Raw genomic sequence first — 19,992 nt, 5'->3', positions numbered from 1 at the left:
GGTATTTTATCTGTAGTGGTAATTTGTTTTGTGTCAGGGTGGCTTCAATATTCCCACTGGACTACATAATAATGTGTAGCCCTGAATAGAAACATATGCTTCCAGGGTTGTATTTACTAGGAACCAAACAGAAGCAATTGGGTTGAAACAGGGAGGGACCTACCTGAATTTGTCCAGTTAGAAACACTTGTTTTTGTTTTCTGTTGCAAAACATTTGCTATGATGTATCATAATGAATAGGACCCTGATCCATAGTAGTGAACCGTGTTTCTCTCATAGACATACAACATACGCCTCACCTCTTCTCTCTCGTTGACTCCAATTCCTTATTGCTGCACTTCATCATTTTAACAAAGAACCAATGGGATTTCAGTGTGATATGATGTTCAATGTCAACAGGGCATTAAGGCTGTGTTCATTTTCTTGCACGACAGATATGTCCTTATTAGCCAGAGAATACGGTTTTAGCCATACGATGACAATATTCCTGAGTTGAATTTGAATTATGGAAATTCTGTGAAACTCTCGATACCAGATTATTTAATCTAGTTTTGCTTGAAACTGATCACATCTGTTTTCATTTACTACAGATGCATTGCACTTAGAAAATGGTTTTGATGTGACTAAATACTTTATTATTATTTGTCAAGAAAGCAAATACCAGGTTAAATGACAGTCATCCTCTTCTGAATGTAAAGGCTGATCAGAGTGATTGTGAGTGTAACCTTTTTATTTTTATTGAACCTTTATTTAACGAGGCAAGTTAGTTAAGAACAACTTCTTATTTACAATGACGGCCTACCCCGGCCAACACTGGGCCAATTGTGCGCCGCCCTATGGGACTCCCAATCACGGCTGGATGTGATGTAGTCTGGATTCAAACCAGGTACTGCAGTGACGTCTCTTGTACTGTGATGCAGTGTGTTAGACCACTGCGCCACTCGGGAGCCCTAACCTTGTAGAGATAGTATCAACATTGAAAATATTATAATACGCAATAAAGAACAACTAACAATGGCGTGTATATGCATTAGACATGTTTACTTTAATATACATCATAGATGTGAAATGGTCAAGAAATCGAAAGCTTACTGCTGTATATATCTGACTGTATGTCACAGTCATAAATGTTTCACCAGCGAACAGTACTGTAACTCCATATGTGAATGGTACTATATCTGGTTATAGCGCTGCTAAGCACAGAATATGACTGATTTCAATGAAGATTTCATGTTTTCAAATGAACTGGCAAACAAAAGCACACCAAAGTATTATTTTTGTGGAATCGAAGGAATCGTTACATACAGGAATCGAAGGAATCGTCACGTGTTACCAGGATGTGGTCTCCTCTGCTGGTCATGGCTGCTACATGCATTATCAATTCACAGTAATGATCTAACTCCTTTGTCTTACACTGTGTCCATTGAGTGTAAACTATATTTAAATGTGTTTGTAATGGCCTTAGAATCATATATTGCATGTGTCTTCATTGACCGAAGCTGGAAATAACTCATGAGGAAAACATATATATTATATGCATACTATTAATCAACAACCTGATGATTTGAGTAGTCTCAAATGTGAAAATGTAGCTGTACAATGAACAATTCTTAAGGAATCAAACTAAGTATGTATTAAAGCTATGCATTTGACCTTTGTTGTTCGTATGACTAACTGTTGCGGTGGACTTAACCCAATGTGGTACTGTTAGAGCATTTCGTTCTGATACCTCAGAATTACAGGATGGTTGAAGTAAAATATTAACAAGCACAAACCCACCAGGAAGATTATTTAATACATCTCAGTTTTCATGGAAATAGAACATGACATGTAGAATATGGTTTACTACTGTATAATTAACAGTACATTGTGGTTTTCTACTGTATAATTAATACAGTACATTATATATGGTTTACTACTTTATAATTAATACAGTACATTATCATGCAAGCTAAAAAACATCAGGCACAAGCTTATTTGAAGTGAAAATCTGAACATTTCTACAGGATCTCAAATAACCCTGTATCTTATCATACGCAAATTATAAACATCACTTCCTACAAGATAGTTTAATAGTAGAAAGAGGAGGAAAGGAAGCGCTACTAAGGTACACAATAGTACATGTTGGTAGACAGAAGGTGCTCTTTGGTAAAAGGGGTGAGTTGGTCATCAAAAAGAAAGGAGGACCAAGGCACTCTTCATATAATTAATTAAAATGCCTTTATTAGTATGGCATGTTCAATAGAAACAATGTTTTTAAAAATCCTGGTGTGTCCAATCAATCTTGTAACCACTCCCTCTTCAAATTAGAGATAATTGGAAAAGCTGTTAAAAAGAGAACATTGTATTATTTCTTTGTACTCCCTGACGAAGGCCATGCAGCCGAAACGCGTCAGATTTTAAAAAACATTGTTTCTATTGAACATGCCATACTAATAAAGGCATTTTAATTTATTATATGAAGAGTGCCTTGGTCCTCCTTTCTTTAAGATAGTTTAATACTTCTGAAAACTGGTGAATGATGTCCCTGAAGCTCAGAGACAGATGAATCCATGTTTTTTGACATATTATCACGTAAACAATACAAGAAAACTGACTTTCAAAAATAGTGTCGCCTGTCAGGAAGAGACAAAGCTCACCTGGTAGCTACATACTGTACAAGTCCCTGTGATGTTGTGTTTCATCCTTTCGGTGAAGGCACAAGACTCTCCTGTGGTGTCCACTCTGTCTCTTCTGAACACTCCCCCACACATGCTTTCTCAGGGCATGGGGGAGTGTCTCTGAGTCGGGGGAAGAGGGGGAGCCCTTGTCTGGGACAACAAAACAATGAATAAAGACAGACAAACAGATGAAACGCTTCAAAAGAGACAATGTAGTTTTACAAAACATTCAAACTACAGTAATAGTGCATTTTGAGCTTTAGTGAGGGCATTCAGCAGACAATAGAAACTACATGAAGATTTGATCAACTGAAAAGATTTAAGAGCATGTTCACGCTTACGGAGCATAATATAATGACTGAAAAACTGAGCCATCTCGCTTTATGCTTCAAAATTCAATCAAGATGACAGGACACCACAAATAAGGATATGATAAGAAAATGAGGAAGCGGCACAAACCCTGCCCAGCCCTACCCAGCCCTGCCCTATCCAAACCTACCCAGCCTCCCCACCCCTACCCAGCTCTACCCATCCTTACCCATCTCTACCCCACCCAGCTCTACCCAGCCCAGCACTGCCCTGCCCAGTCCTACCCAATCCTACCCAGCCCTGGCCAACACTACCCAGTCCTACCCAGCCCTTCTCAACACTACCCAGCCCTACTCAACACTACCCAGTCCTACCCAGCCCACCCAGTGCTACCCAACACTACCCAGTCCTGCCCAGCCCAACCCTACCCAGCCCTACTCAACACTACCCAGCCAGACCCAAACCTACCCAGTCCTACCCAAACCTACCCATCACTCCCCAGCCCTGCCCAACCCAGTCCTACCCAGCCCTGCCCAACACTACCCAGTCCTACTCAACACTACCCATCCCTACCCAGCCCAACCTTACCCAGCCCTATCCAATCCTACCCAGTCCTAAGGGATTCCCACACAGCTCTACCCAAACCTACCCAGCCCTACCCTACCCATCCCTATCCAGCCCTGCCCATACCTACCCAGCCCTACCATCCCTGCCCTACCCAGCCCTTCCCTACCCATCCCTACCCATCCCTGCCCCGCCATCCTACCCAACCCTACCCCGCCCTACCCAGCGCTGCCCAGTCCTACACAGCCCTGCCCAGTCCTACACAGCCCTGCCCAGCCTAGCCCTACCCAGCCCTGCACAACACTTCCCAGTCCTACTCAAACCTACCCAACCCTACTCAACACTATCCAGTCCTACCCAGCCCTACTCAACACTACCCAGCCCTACTCAACACTTCCCAGCCCTACCCAGCCCTACCCAGTCCTACCCAACACTACCCAGTCCTACTCAATCCTACCCAGTCTACCCAGCCCTACTCAACACTACCCAGGCCTACCCAGCCCTACTCAACCCTACCCAGCCCTACTCAACACTACCCAGTCCTACCCAGCCCTACTCAACCATACCCAGTCCTACCCAGCCCTATCCAGTGCTACCATTTCCTACACAGCCCTACCCAAACATTCCCAGTCTTACCCAGTACTACCCATCCCTCCCCTCCCCAGCCCTACCCTACCCACCGCTACCCAACCCTACCCTGACCTACCCAGCCCTAGTCTAGTCTACATACCGGTCGTATTCTTCTGGCTGAGAGGTCAGGGGAGCTGTGTGTGCTGCCTCCACTCTCTGAGAGGATGTGAGAGAAAACAAGACCAGATACACAGTGTTCAGAGAAAAGAAAAGGAACAAAACAGTGCGTGTACTGTACATTGTTAATGAAGACTACTGGGTTTCTAACAGTGCGTGTACTGTACATTGTTAATGAAGACTACTGGGGTTCTAACAGTGTGTGTACTGTACATTGTTAATGAAGACTACTGGGGTTCTAACAGTGCGTGTACTGTACATTGTTAATGAAGACTACTGGGGTTCTAACAGTGCGTGTACTGTACATAGGGTTTCTATGATGACTGAGAGTTAATCCCCACCTGCCCTGCTGTCTGACAGGCTCTGTGTTTTCAGTGAGAAAGAAGCCTGCAACCTGTCCTCCTGGTCCTTAGGGGGCGTACTGTTTACAGACCAGGACCCAGGGCCTGATGAGAAGCAGAGGAGACTGCAGGGGGTTCCAGAAATAGGGATGGGTGGAGAGAATGGAGGAAGAGTAGGGGTGGGAAGGCTCTGCAGAATGAAATGTAGAAACAATGGGAATTCAGATAATGAAAATAATAGTAATCCCCTTGAGAATGCAGATTTTTTTTTAACAGACTCCAAATTCTATCACTTGACTAGTCTTATGGAATGTGTTGTACAGTATTATACCACAAGGTGGCACACTTCACAACTAGACCTCATCCATACTGTATGTTCAAAGCTTTCTTTCTCATCACTCCATGTATGTTTTGAGTCCAGGTACATTTGACAACAAAGTGTCATTCAGAGGGTTAACTAGATCTCTCACCTCCTCTTCCTCCTCTTCCTCCCCGTCTCCCAGCAGCTCCACCACCAGAGAAGGAAAAACCCCCACGCGTCCGTCCAGTTCTCCCTCCCAGAAGCCGTCGTCCACCTCCCCCTGGCGGCAGCGCAGCAGCCTAATGACCGCCCCTTCTGGGAAGGACAGCTCCTCTGGACCCTGGCCCTGGTACTCATACAGAGCCCGTGCCAGACCTACACCACAGAACAGAGCAGACCAGAACCAAACACACAGACATCAGACTGGTACTCAAACAGAGCCCGTGCCAGACCTACACCACAGAACAGACCAGACCGGAACCAAACACACAGACATCAGACTGGTACTCAAACAGAGCCCGTGCCAGACCTACACCACAGAACAGACATGTCAGTAATACATGGGTAAACGTTGTCTACATTCATAATGATTAACAAGATGGCGACAGCATTACTAATGATTAACAAGATGGTGACACAGCTATATCAATAACGGCTTGAACCTGGAATTTGGCCACTTGTCCAAATGGTAGGAATCATGTCACAAACATTCAGAGGTGGGAGAGAAGCTTTCTGGTTAGTGATGATTCTTAAGACAGAAGAGCCCCTACTAACCCCCAGACTGAGGGGAGCGGCCCTGCTGCCTCTTGGAATGTTCTGATGAGGAGCCGGAACTGTTGAAGGACCAGTCCAGCTGGGGACAAGGGAAGCCCTGCGCCAGGCAGACAGAGGAGCCCTCTCCTGGTGACCACAGGAACTGCAGGTACCTCTCAGGGACGTAGCCAACCTGGCCTGCTGCATTACGGGCCTGGAGAGGAGCACAGTCAGTGAGTGTCAATAACATGGCTTTAGGGATAGTATATTCAGGGACAGTTGGACTTCATAGATGTGTTAAGAAGATAGTATTATAGCCATTCAATTATGGAGTCTCGTTGGGTCAATTATGGAGTCTCGTTGGGTCAATTATGGAGTCTCGTTGGGTCAATTATGGAGTCTCGTTGGGTCAATTATGGAGTCTCGTTGGGTCAATTGCAACCAACAGGCTTAACGCGCAGCTGCAGGTTGGCGCTGGATTTCTTAAAAAGCTACTACCTGGAGATTACGTGCACCAGCGTGTTAAAATAAACTTACTTGCAAAAAAAAGCCACAAGAATAAACCAGAAGATCAGTTGATCTCCCGTTACTGTGTCAAATGAGTTAAATACCGCACAGCTGGTATCTAGGTTCTCTACTCCAGGCCCCAATTAAATATCGACCTATCAGGAACATTGAAAATAGCAAGGCTGGTAATGTCACGCCCTGACCTTAGAGAGCCTGTTTTATTCTCTATTTTGTTAGGTCAGGGTGTGACTTGGGTGGGCATATCTATGTTTCTATTTCTTTGTTGGCCTAGTATGGTTCCCAATCAGAGGCAGCTGTTTATCGTTGTCTCTGATTGGGGATCATACTTAGGCAGCCCTTTTTCCCACCTGTGATTGTGGGATCTTGTTTGTGTGTAGTTGCTTTCTGCACTGCATGTAGCTTTACGTTCGTTTTCGTATTTTGTTGTTTTTCCCGGTGTCATTGTTAATAAAAGAAGAAGATGTACGCCTACCACGCTGCACCTTGGTCTCATTCCAACAACGGATGTAACAGGTAATGAATCAATATTTATTGAAAGAATATACACTATGTATGCAGACACCCCTTCAAAATGGTGAAAACATTATTGTTGTCTATCAACAATGACAAGCCACCGGGGTCTGACAATCTGGATGGAAAATTACTGAGGATAATAGCAGACGATATTGCCACTCCTATTTGCCACAATAGTAAAGACCCCTTTACTGGCTCAAATAGCTGACCAATCAGCCTGTTACCAACCCTTAGTAAACTTCTGGAAAATTGTGTTTGACCAGATACAATGCTATTTCACAGTAAACAAATTGACAACAGACTTTCAGCACGCTTATAGGGATGGACACGCAACAAGCACAGCACTTACACAAATGACTGATGATTGATTGGCTGAGAGAAATTTATGATAAAATGATTGTGGGGGCTGTCTTGTTCGACTTCAGTGCAGTTTTTGACATTATTGATCATTGTCTACTGCTGGAAAAACATGTGTTATGGCTTTACACCCCCTGCTATAATGTGGATAAAACGTTACTTGTCTAACAGGTGTTCTTTAATAGAAGCCTCTCAAACATAATCCAGGTAGAATCAGGAATTCCCCAGAGTAGCTGTTTAGGCCCCTTGCTCTTTTAAATTTTTACTAACGACATGCCACTCACTGACTTTGAGTAAAGCCAGAGTTTATATGTATGCGGATGACTTAACCTGTTGGGGCTAGGGGGCAGTATTTTCACGGCCAGATAAAAAACGTACCCGATTTTAATCTGGTTATTACTCCTGCCCAGAAACTAGAATATGCATATAATTGTTTGATTTGGATAGAAAACACCCTAAAGTTTCTAAAACTGTTTGAATGGTGTCTGAGTATTACAGAACTCATATGGCAGGCCAAAACCTGAGAAGATTCTATACAGGAAGTGCGCTCTCTGACCATTTTTTGGCCTTCTATAGCCTCTTTATCGAAAACAGAGTAACTCTGCTGTAACGTGACATTTTCTAAGGCTCCCATAGGCTCTCAGAAGGCGCCAGAACGGGGAATGATGACTCTGCAGTCCCTGGGTGAAAAACAGTAGCGCATTTGGAAAGTGGTCGATCTGAGAACAATGACATGGGCGCACGCATGCACGTGAAGACACCATTTTCTACTTTCAGTCTTTGAACGAAAACAACGTCTCCCGGTCGGAATATTATCGCTATTTTACGAGAAAAATCGCATAGAAATTGATTTTAAACAGCGTTTGACATGCTTCGAAGTACGGTAATGGAATATTTTGAAATATTTTGTCACGATACGCGCCGGCGCGTCACCCTTCGTATAGTGTCTTGAACGCAAGAACAAAACGCCACTATTTGGATATAACTATGGATTATTTGGAACCAAAACAACATTGAGTGTAAAGTAGAAGTCCTGGGAGTGCATTCTGACGAAGAACAGCAAAGGTAATCCAATTGTTCTTATAGTAAATCTGAGTTTGGTGAGTGCCAAACTTGGTGGGTGTCAAAATAGCTAGCCTGTGATGGCCGGGCTATCTACTCAGAATATTGCAAAATGTGCTTTTGCCGAAAAGCTATTTTAAAAATCGGACACCGCGATTGCATAAAGGAGTTCTGTATCTATAATTCTTACAATAATTGTGATGTTTTTTGTGAACGTTTATCGTGAGTAATTTAGTAAATTCACCGGAAGTGTCGGTGGGTATGCTAGTTCTGAACGTCACATGCTAATGTAAAAAGCTGTTTTTTGATATAAATATGAATATGATTGAACAAAACATGCATGTATTGTATAACATAATGTCCTAGGAGTGTCATCTGATGAAGATCATCAAAAGGTTAGTGCTGCATTTAGCTGTGGTTTTGGTTTTTGTGACATTATATGCTAGCTTGAAAAATGGGTGTGTGATTATTTCTGGCTGGGTACTCTCCTGACAATCTAATGTTTTGCTTTCGTTGTAAAGCCTTTTTGATATCGGACAATGTGGTTAGATTAACGAGAGTCTTGTCTTTAAAATGGTGTAAAATAGTCATATGTTTGAGAAATTGAAGTTATAGCATTTTTAAGGTTTTTGAATATCGCGCCACACGATTCCACTGGCTGTTGACTAGGTGGGACGATTTCGTCCCACATACCCGAGAGAGGTTAACACTATACACGTCAGCTACTACAGCGACTGAAATTAATGCAACACTTAAAGAGCTGCAGTAAGTTTCAGAGCGCGTGGCAAGGAATATATTAGCCCTAAATATTTCTAAAACTAAAAGCATTGTATTTGGGACAAATCATTCACTAAACCCTAAACCTCAACTAAATCTTGTAAAACATAATGTGGAAATTGAGCAAGTTGAGATGACTAAACTGCTTGGAGTAACCCTGGATTGTAAACTGTCATGGTCAAAACATATTGATATAACAGTAGCTAAGATGGGAAGAAGTCCATAATAAACTAGGGCCTGTAGGACCTGCCTTGTTGATAGTGTTGTTAAGAAGGCATCCAAGGGCCAGCCGTGCTGCCCTGTTCTGAATCAATTGCAATTTGTTGAGGCACCTGACCACACGACTGGACAGTAGTCAAGGTGCGACAAAACTAGGGCCTGTAGGACCTGCCTTGTTGATAGTGTTGTTAAGAAGGCAGCCGTGCTGCCCTGTTCTGATAGTGTTGTTAACAACACTATCAACAAGGCAGGTCCTACAGGCCCTAGTTTTGTCGCACCTTGACTACTGTTCAGTCGTGTGGTCAGGTGCCACAAAAAATTGCAATTGATTCAGAACAGGGCAGCACGGCTAGCCCTTGGATGTACTCAGAGAGCTAATAACAATAATATGCATGTCAATCTCTCCTGCCTCAAAGTGAAGGAGAGATTGACTTCATCACTACTTGTATTTATGAGAGATATTGACATGTTGAATGCACCAAGCTTTCTGTTTGAACTACTGGCACACAGCTCGGACACCCATGTATATCCCACAAGACATGCCACAAGAGGTCTCTTCACAGTCCCCAAGTCCAGAACAGACTATGGCAGGCACACAGTACTACTTCGAGCCATGACTACATGGAACTCTATTCCACATCAAGTAACTGATGAAAGCAGTAAAATTATATTAAAAAAACTGATTAAAAAACACCTTATGGAACAGCGGGGACTGTGAAGCAACACAATAATAGGCACAGACTCATGCATACACATACACGATAACATAGGTACTATACACACACATATACATGGATTTAGTACTGTAGATATGTGATGGTGGTGGTGGAGTAGGGGCCTGCACACAGCATGTTGTGAAATCTGTGAATGTATTGTAATGTTTAAAAAATTGTATAAACTGCCTTAATTTTGCTGGACTCCAGGAAGAGTAGCTGCTGCCTTGGCAGCAGCCAATGGGGATCCATAATAAATACAAATGAGCTATTTCAGCCACACCCGTTGCTGACAGGTGTATAAAATTGAGCACACAGCCATGTAATCTCCATAGACAAACATTGGCAGTAGAATGGATTTACTGAAGAGCTGTGACTTTTAATGTGCCACCTTCATAGGATGCCACCTTTCCAACAAGTCAGTTTGTAAAATCTATGTCCTGCTAGAGCTGCCCTGGTCAATTGTAAGTGCTGTTATTGTGAAGTGGAAACGTCTAGGAGAAACAACGGCTCAGCGAAGTGGTAGGTTACACAAGCGCAAAGAATGGGTACGCCAAGTGCTTAAGCACGTAGCACGTAAAAATCATCTGTCCTTGGTTGCAACATACACTAGCGAGTTCCAAACCGCCTCTGGAAGCAACGTTAGCACAAGAACTGTTCATCAGGAGCTTCATGAAATGGGTTTCCATGGCGGAGTAGCCGCACACAAGCCTAAGATCACCTTGCACAATGCCAAGGGCCGGCTGGAGTGGTGTAAAGCTAGCTGCCATTGGACTCTGGAGCAGTGGAAATGCATTCTCTGGAGTGATAAATCACGCTTCATCATCTGGCAGTCCACCGGACGAATCTGGGTTTGGCGCATGCCAGGAGAACGCTACCTGCCTCAATGCATGGTGCTAACTGTAAAGTTTGGTGGAGGAGGAATAATGGTCTGGGGCTGTTTTTCATGGTTCTGGCTAGACCCCTCAGTTCCAGTGAAGGGAAATCTTAACGCTACAGCATACAATGACATTCTAGACGATTCTGTGCTTCCAACTTTGTGGTAACAGCTTGGGGAAAGGCCCTTTCCTGTTTCAGCATAACAATAACCCTGTGGCCTTCCCTCAAGGCCAGTCAAGTTCTTCCACACCATCTCGTCAAACCATTTCTGTACGAACCTCGCTTTGTGCACAGGGGTACTGTAGAAGTACAATACATTATAATTCATCTATGTTTGGGCTACATTATAATATAATTTGTCATTTTACATTTAGTATCCTTGATTAGACTATAATTTTATGAAAACATATATTATATTAACTCAATCATGATTGGCTTGATTTAGATACCAATTTTAGAATGTGGATAGTTCAGGATACTTTATCTTCCGATAAAATGTGAATGTTAAATTGTCACTGTAAAAGAGGAATGATTGTTAAATAGTCAAATCTGTGCTTAGTCTGCTCAAATAGAATGTTTAATTTATTCTGAAGATAATACCCACCAGATGGCTAAATATTCTTGAAAAATGTTGTAACCAGGACTTAAAGTTAACACTTTTAGGGAGCGGTAACATGGTGGCCAATAGTGTTTGCAGTTGAGATCAACTGTGTGGGATCTTATTAATGGTTTACAGAGCGCTCGCCTCATGTTGACAGTGCTTAATGTTGGTTGCAATTGACCCGTTATTTTTCACAACTGTTACGGATCAGTAAAGATGAAGTTGAAGCGACATAATGCCTCTCTTTCTCAAACAGGAAGACCAGCAGTTTGTTTACTCTGTGCTTAGTAGAAACAGGAAGTGAGGAGACCGCAGACATTTGGTAGAGTGGGCAAATGCGTGGGAACAACTGCCTGCTACAGTAAATAGCACTGTTCCATGAGACAAAAGTTGCATCCCAAATGGCAGCCTATTCCCTACATAGATCACTGCTTTTGACCAGAGCCCTATGGAGCCTAAATATGGAATAGGGTGCCATTTGGGACGCAGGCAGAGAGAAATCTGTCCTCATTTACCTTCAGCCAGTCCTCCATGTCTCCATCCTCTATCACTTGAAGCTCTTCTCCCTCTGTGATTGACAGCTCGTCTCCTTGGCAGGCCTGCAGGAAGATGGGCCAGCAAATTACACACTATAACATCTGAGAGGAAAATCCCATTCCTGTAATGTTGACATTTCTAAAATGTTAAGTCCTGATATTGTCACCTGATAGCTGTAGAGAACCATGCAAGCCAAGGGGTATCCACACGGCACCGAGCAGGAAGTTGAATCGATGAAAGTGTCACCATCTTCATCGTAGTCGTCGAAGTCTGTGAACTCAAACTCGTCCTCGGAGATATCTCCGTTGGACATGCGTGCCTCGCTCAGCCTCCTGTCCCTCTCCAGCTCCTCGTCTGCCTGGGTCATAGCACTGCTCACCCATGGCTCCACGTCCACCCCCGCCGACGCCAGCAGCGCCAGCCTGGACTCCGCCTTCACCCGGCTCACCTGGACACACACACACACACACACACACACACACCACTTACTACCACCTGTCACCCCTCCCACACGTCTCTCATAGGTACCTTGTACCAGATTACTTTTCCTCAATGTCATCCCTTTTACAGCCACAACTCAATGTAACACTTCACACACTAACACTTCACACACTGTAAGACCTCAGACACTGTAAGACCTCAGACACTGTAACACTTCCCACACTGTAACACTTCCCACACTGTAACACTTCCCACACTGTAACACCTCACACCTTGTAACCTCTGACACTGTAACAACTTACACACTAACACACTGTAACACCTCACACACTAACACACTGTAACACCTCACACACTAACACCTCACACACTAACACCTCACACACTAACACCTCACACACTGTAACATCTCACACACTGTAACACCTCACACACTGTAACACCTCACACACTGTAACACCTCACACACTGTAACACCTCACACACTGTAACACCTCACACACTGTAACACCTCACACACTGTAACACCTCAGACATAATAACTTAAACATACTACATATTAATAAGCCATAATACTAATAATATTCATTAAACAGCACAGCAAAATAAGCGTTGTAGTCAGCAAGGACATCTGGGGTTGGCAGTAGCATCATACTAGGTTCATATTAGCTGTACATTAACAACATATTGGCTGCATTATGTTTCCTAAACCCAACTTCTTTCTTGTAAGTAAAGAAACATGGTTTTCCAGGCCAATACAAAATCTTGATTACATCACATAACGCTTACTCTGAGCCCAAGACAACTGAATAAAGCAGGAGGAGGTGGTGGGTTGAATGAACAGTTCCAACTGACTCATGGTGCCAGCAGCATTTGCATTTGTCCTTGTGGGAAGTAGGAAGTAGGCAGTGACACACATTCCATTCAGATCCAGATAAAGGGCATCCACCTGGCTCATCATTGGGCCAGGCAGAGTGGAGGAGAGCCCTGCCATTAGCTCTACAAAGGCTCTAGTAGTAGAAAGCATCCTGCATCTGCAGAGGCATGGCTATAGGCCTAGAACACTTAGCATTAAATAACTACATCCACCTCTACACTGCCCCATAGGATAACTCTTTGAAGATCCCTTTTTGGTTCCAGGTAGAACCCTTTTGGGTTTCATGTAGAACCCTTTCCACAGAGGGGAACCAAAAAGGGTTCTATCCGGAACCAAAAATGATTATCTTATGGGGACAGCCAAAGAACCCTTTTGGAACCCTTTTTACTAAGAGTGTAAAGAAGGCTAACACCAACGTATCAAAGAGGAACTCTGATAAAGCCTGGTTAATGACTGCTTGCCTTATCATTATAAATTTCCTGGTAGGGTGGAATAGTAGGAGGGTAATGTTAATGTGAGGTCATTAACATTACGTTGGGCTAGTAGTAGTCCTACCTGTGCTTTCCTCACACTCTCCTTCACCTCCACCATCTTCTGTTCCACGCTGACTCCTGTGTCTCCTGACAGCAGTTTGAAACGCCTGTCCAGCATCTGCAGGGCCTATGAGGAAGGTAGACACAAGGTCACGCTCCCGAACCAGAGGTAAACAGAGCTTTCGCCCACTACTCACCCTATCTCCGTGTGAGATGATCTTGTAGTCTTTGGCAGCCTTAGCAGACCACTTGCGGGCCTCCTTGTCCAAACAGCTCTCCCCCTCAGCACTGGAGCTATGTTGCTTCAGAATGCACACCTTTAGAAAGAACAGGAGAGGTGAAGCTGGGATTATCTCACACACAAAAGACTACATGAAAATATCAACATTTTCACCTCAATCAGGGTTTTATTCAAACAGCTTTGTGGATATTAATTGTGATATTATGGTGTTTACATGGTAATCAAGAACAGTGGTACCACAGTGAGCCACACCTTGTCTTTAGGGGCAACCTGGAAGTGAAAGCTGGCTGTTCTGGTGAAGACCGGGAACTCCTGGAGGAAGATCTGGATGTTCTGTTCTCGAGACACCTATCAGAGAACCAAACAAACACTCTCATTACTCCTACATTGGTACATTATTTCTTACATATTTCACTACTATGGGCCCTGGTCAAAAGTAATGCAATATATAGGGAATATGGTGTTATTTGGGACACAGACACTAGTTCACATGTCTCCCATAGAACAGAACATCAGTCAGTGGTCTGTCTGGCCTCCATCAGCGGTGCCCAGGTGAGGAATGTCACAGCTCTGGGTATTACAGTGGGGCTACTGTCTGTGGGAGGGTTTTACTGTGAGAAGGGCTTCAGTGGATCCCACGCACGGCCTCACCTTGGTGGAGTTCTCGCAGATCTTGCTAAAGTTACTATGCGTTGACCGGCAGGTGTCGATCTCTGTGCAGCACAAGAGAATGAAGTGTTCTCGGATTTGCTCATACAGGTCACTGTCCAGTCTCTGTTGGGTAAACGACAGAGGTGAGAGCTGGGGTTATAGCCAAAGCCCTGATGCAGTACAAAATCAGAGGTGATTTGAGAAGGAAATGCCCTTTCCTTATTTTCCAATGTTTCAGTCATTCCAATGTTTCAGTCTGAGGGATTTGAATCAACTGATTCATAATGAATTACATTGGTTATTGCAATAACAAGAGTTGAGTCACTGAGTGACATTTCCCTTGATTGAGAGATAGACACTTTCAAGAAGATTGTTGCGTTATGAATGTTCTGAGGGGAAAATGCCCCTGAAATGAATGGTCTCTACTGAGCTGAACTTTTGACTCACCTGATTACTTTGCAAAGGTAAAAAGCCAAAAAGGAACATTTGAGGATTTCCTATCTGGGTTAATTTCTGTGTAGTTTATGCTCTCCACTCTACAACTAAGACAACCACAATGGGACAGGAAATTATGTCAACTAGCACTGACTCATCACAAACACAAAGGGAGGTTTTATAGCTGACAGGAGGTACGTCTGCGGGGACTATGCAGTGTGTTCAGTCTTATGACAGCCTCATGATGAGAATCCAGAGAGACATGCCGTATGCCGTTAGGAGATGCCAGGTGGTCTTACCCTCATGATGGCAGGCAGCTCTGCAGTGTAGTAGTACTGGTGATGAGAGTTGATGGCAGACAGTGTCAGAAGGTACTCATTACGCACCTCTGTCAGTCTCTGGTCACACTCCCTCAGCCTGGTATTCAGCTGGACAAGGGTTACAGGGAGGAGTGAGTAGAGGATAAAATATGTTTCATTATTACAATCAATTCTACTATCAAAATGCGTTTGATTTGATAGGTAATCAATAGGCTAAGTGCAAGGTAACTAAGAAGAGTACAATATTCAACAACGCAACTGCATTATTCCTACATATTTTATTGAAGACATTTCTTCATAGTAAAGCATATAACGGATAAAACACAATTTGCCCTTTCAGAAATGTGTGTACTCTATGTGTGCTAACTAGCCAGGTGCCACTTATGTGGCGGTAGGTGGGGTACTTCAGCCTATACAGAGCTTCATGTGTGTCAGCCTACAGTAGCCTACCTTTGAACTCATTTTCTGCAAGCCTGTCCTAAAATGGAAAATTCCATGGTCACTCTTCTTGAATCTGAAAAAGGTCACATGGGCACGTGATAGAAATAATCAAACCAAGACTCTGAATGACATTATTATAAATAATAATCGATAGACATAAAATATGCATTTCAACCACGTATCTGAACTAAAATGCAATGACTACAGGTTTACAGAACATTTAACATGCCACTACCTGCTCCCTCTCAGATTATGAATAATTTAAGTAGCCTTAAAGGCCATGGATTTCAGTTAAAAACTAGATTTTCCTGTGTGTTCTATATATTTCCACACTATGAGGTTGGAACAATACTGTGAAATTGTGAAAATTATGATAACGCCCTTTTAGAGTAAGAGGTGTTTGAAAAGACCACCTCAAATTTCAGCCTGTTTTGGTGGGATGGAGTTTTGGTCTCCCATGGTGACATCACCAGGTGGTACAGTGCCTTGCAAAAGTATTCATCCCCCTTGGCATTTTTTCCTATTTTGTTGCATTACAACCTGTAATTTAAATGGATTTTTATTAGGATTTCATGTAATGGACATACACAAAATAGTCCAAATTGGTGAAGTGAAATGAAAAAAATTACTTATTTCAAAAAATCCTACAAAAATTAAACGGAAAAGTGGTGCGTGTACATGTATTCACCCCCTTTGCGATGAAGCCCCTAATTAAGATCTGGTGCAACCAATTACCTTCAGAAGTCACATAATTAGTTAAATAAAGTCCACCTGTGTGCAATCTAAGTGTCACATGATCTGTCACATGATCTCAGTATATATACACACCTGTTCTGAAAGGCCCCAGAGTCTGCAACACCACTAAGCAAGCGGCACCATGAAGACCAAGGAGCTCTCCAAACAGGTCAGGGACAAAGTTGTGGAGAAGTACAGATCAGGGTTGGGTTATAAAAAAATATCCGAAACTTTGAACATCCCACAGAGCACCATTAAATCCATTAATACAATTTTTTAAGAATATGGCACCACAACAAACCTGCCAAGAGAGGGCCGCCCACCAAAACTCACGGACCAGGCAAGGAGGGCATTAATCAGAGAGGCAACAAAGAGACCAAAGATAACCATGAAGGAGCTGCAAAGCTCCACAGCGGAGATTGGAGTATCTGTTCATAGGATCACTTTAAGCCATACACTCCACAGAGATGGGCTTTACGGAAGAGTGGCCAATAAGAGCCATTGCTTAAAGAAAAAAATAAGAAAACACGTTTGGTGTTCACCAAAAGGCATATGGGAGACTCCCCAAACATATGGAAGAAAGTACTCTGGTCAGATGAGAATAAAATGTAGCCTTTTGGCCATAAAGGAAAATGCTATATCTGGCGCAAACCCAACACCTCTCATCACCCCGAGAACCGCATCCCCACAGTGAAGCCTGGTATTGGCAGCATCATGCTGACCCAATGACCCTAAGCATAATGCTGAAAGCAACACTAGAGTGGTTTAAGGGGAAACATTTAAATGTATTGAATGGCCTAGTAAAAGCCCAGACCTCAATCCAATTGAGAATCTGTGGTATGACTTAAAAGATTGCTGTACACCAGTGGAACCCATCCAACTTGAAGGAGCTGGAGAAGTTTTGCCTTGAATTATGGGCAAAAATCCTGGTGGCTAGATGTGCCAAGCTTATAGAGACATACCCCAAGAGACTTGCAGCTATAATTGTTGCAAAAGGTGGCTCTACAAAGTATTGACTTTAGAGGGGTGAATAGTTACGCACACTCAAGTTTTCCATTCTTTTGTCTTATTTCTTGTTTGTTTCAAAAGAAAAAATATTTTGCATCTTCAAAGTGGTAGGCATGTTGTGTAAATCAAATGATACAACCCCCCAAAAAAATATATTTTAATTCCAGGTTATAAGGCAATAAAATAGGAAAAATGCCAAGGGGGTGAATACATTCGCAAGCCACTGTATATTAGTAAATAGATCAATAAGAATGGTAGCTCCAAACCTCTCTGCCAATAACAGCTAGTTTTCGGTTTTCCCCTCCCCACTTAGATCCCTCCCAGACAGTCCTAGCAAAAAGTATTGCTTGTAAGTTAAACCTAGGTATTCCTTTATGGATAGTGTAATGCTTTGACAAATGTTTAATGGCAGCCGTTAGAATCAATGTTGCTTTTTCTCAGAATAAAACATATATTTCATGTAGTCCTCATTATATATGTCTAGCATGTAATGGACATAAAGAACTGGTCTTCCGATATACAGTTGAAGTCAGAACTTTACATACACTTAGGTTGGAGTCATTAAAACTTGTTTTTCAACCATTCCACAAATTTCTTGTTAACAAACTATAGTTTTGGCAAGTCGGTTAGGACATCTACTTTGTGCATGACACAAGTCATTTTCCCAACAATTGTTTACAGACAGATTATTTCACTGTATCACAATTCCAGTGGGTCAGAAGTTTACATACAATAAGTTGACTGTGCCTTTAAACAGCTTGTAAAATTCCAGAAAATTATGTAATGGCTTTAGAAGCTTCTGATAGGCTAATTGACATCATTTGAGTCAATTGGAGGTGTATCTGTGGATGTATTTCAAGGCCAACCTTCAAACTCAGTGCCTCTTTGCTTGACATCATGGGAAAATCAAAAGAAATCAGTCAAGACTTCAGAAAAAGAATTGTAGACCTCCACAAGTCTGGTTCATCCTTGGGAGCAATTTCCAAATGCCTGAAGGTACCACGTTCATCTGTACAAACAATAGTACGCAAGTATAAACACCATGGGACCACGCAGCCGTCATACCGCTCAGGAAGAAGACGCGTTCTGTCTCCTAGAGATAAACGTACCTTGGTGCGAAAAGTGCAAATCAATCCCAGAACAACAGCAAAGGACCTTGTGAAGATGCTGGACAAAAGGTACAAAAGTATCTATATCCACAGTAAAACGAGTCCTATATCAACATAACCTGAAAGGCCGCTCAGCAAGGAAGAAGCCACTGCTCAAAAACCGCCAGACTACCGTTTGCAACTGCACATGGGGACAAAGACCGTACTTTTTGGAGAAATGTCCTCTGGTCTGATGAAACAAAAATAGAACTGTTTGGCCATAATGACCATTGTTATGTTTGGACGAAAAAGGGGAGGCTTGCAAGCCGAAGAACACCATCCCAACCGTGAAGCACGGGGGTGGCAGCATCATTTTGTGGGGGTGCTTTGCTGCAGGAGGGACTGGTGCACTTCACAAAATAGATGGCATCATGAGAAAGCTTGGTGGCAAATGGGTCTTCCAAATGAACAATAACCCCAAGCATACTTCCAAAGTTGTGGCAAAATGGCTTAAGGACAACAAAGTCAAGGTATTGGAGTGGCCATCACAAAGCCCTGACCTCAATCCTATAGAAAATGTGTGGGCAGAACTGAAAAAGCGTGTGCAAGAAAGGAAGCCTACAAACCTGACTGTTACACCAGCTCTGTCAGGAGGAATGGGCCAAAATTCACCCAATTTATTGTGGGAAGCTTGTGAAAGGCTAAGTTAAACAATTTAAAGGCAATACTACCAAATACTAATTGAGTGTATGTCAACTTCTGACCCACTGGGAATGTGATGAAAGAAATAAAAGCTGAAATAAATCATTCTCTCAACTATTATTCTGACATTTCACATTCTAAAATAAAGTGGTAATCCTAACTGACCTAAAACAGGGAATTTTTACTAGGATTAAAATGTCAGGGATTGTGAAAAACGGAGTTTAAATGTATTTGGCGAAGGTGTATGTAAACTTCCAACTTCAACTGTATATTTAGGTCGTTTTCTCTTTAAAAATGTTTTGGGTCCAATGAACTGAGCAGGCTGGGATGCCATGCTTATAGCCTTGCTAGGACCTTCTAAATATGAGCATTCATTTATAATATTGTGCTGTTATTATTTCTATTAATATTTTCTGACTGTTTTCCATGTTATTTGGTTAGTTCTCTTAAAGCACCCTCATAGATATACAATAGACCTACGGGGCTTTGAATGTGTTAGTGGCAGTATTGAATTATGTTTTCATGGGACTGCCGATATTTCCCTCTGGTGTACGCCAATTGACGGCCAAGGGTTTGCCTTAGGACGCAAAGGTGTGTCACGAGTCAGGGAGATGGTCTGATGGTCTTAGTGTCAACAGACCTAGATATGGGGGGACGTT

At 42.8% G+C, this 19,992-nt stretch overlaps 1 protein-coding gene across 3 annotated transcripts in view; it reads right to left on the bottom strand.

The window, feature by feature from the left end:
* Positions 1-1,776: 1,776 nt before the first annotated feature.
* Positions 1,777-19,992, bottom strand: part of LOC106611980 (F-BAR and double SH3 domains protein 1) — a 31,637-nt gene continuing 13,421 nt past the window's right edge. The window contains exons 7-19 of one of the 3 annotated variants that reach the window (XM_014212720.2): positions 15,810-15,873; positions 15,339-15,467; positions 14,605-14,727; positions 14,206-14,301; positions 13,910-14,029; positions 13,735-13,839; positions 12,028-12,309; positions 11,840-11,923; positions 5,697-5,889; positions 5,092-5,297; positions 4,622-4,811; positions 4,264-4,319; positions 1,777-2,810 (exon numbers count right to left, since the gene is read on the bottom strand). In XM_014212720.2, coding sequence (XP_014068195.1) covers positions 2,760-2,810; positions 4,264-4,319; positions 4,622-4,811; positions 5,092-5,297; positions 5,697-5,889; positions 11,840-11,923; positions 12,028-12,309; positions 13,735-13,839; positions 13,910-14,029; positions 14,206-14,301; positions 14,605-14,727; positions 15,339-15,467; positions 15,810-15,873 — 1,699 coding nt within the window. In that variant the 3' untranslated portion in view covers positions 1,777-2,759. Of the gene's footprint in view, positions 2,811-4,263; positions 4,320-4,621; positions 4,812-5,091; positions 5,452-5,696; positions 5,890-11,839; positions 11,924-12,027; positions 12,310-13,734; positions 13,840-13,909; positions 14,030-14,205; positions 14,302-14,604; positions 14,728-15,338; positions 15,468-15,809; positions 15,874-19,992 lie in introns of those variants that run through there. The other 2 variants (XM_045724057.1, XR_006771059.1) reach the window with 2 other exon arrangements.

This window comes from Salmo salar, chromosome ssa09 (genome assembly GCF_905237065.1).
Source record: "Salmo salar chromosome ssa09, Ssal_v3.1, whole genome shotgun sequence".
Classification (NCBI taxonomy): domain Eukaryota; kingdom Metazoa; phylum Chordata; class Actinopteri; order Salmoniformes; family Salmonidae; genus Salmo; species Salmo salar.
Note: the sequence above shows the minus strand (reverse complement) of the source record. Positions and strands in the feature narration are given on the sequence as shown.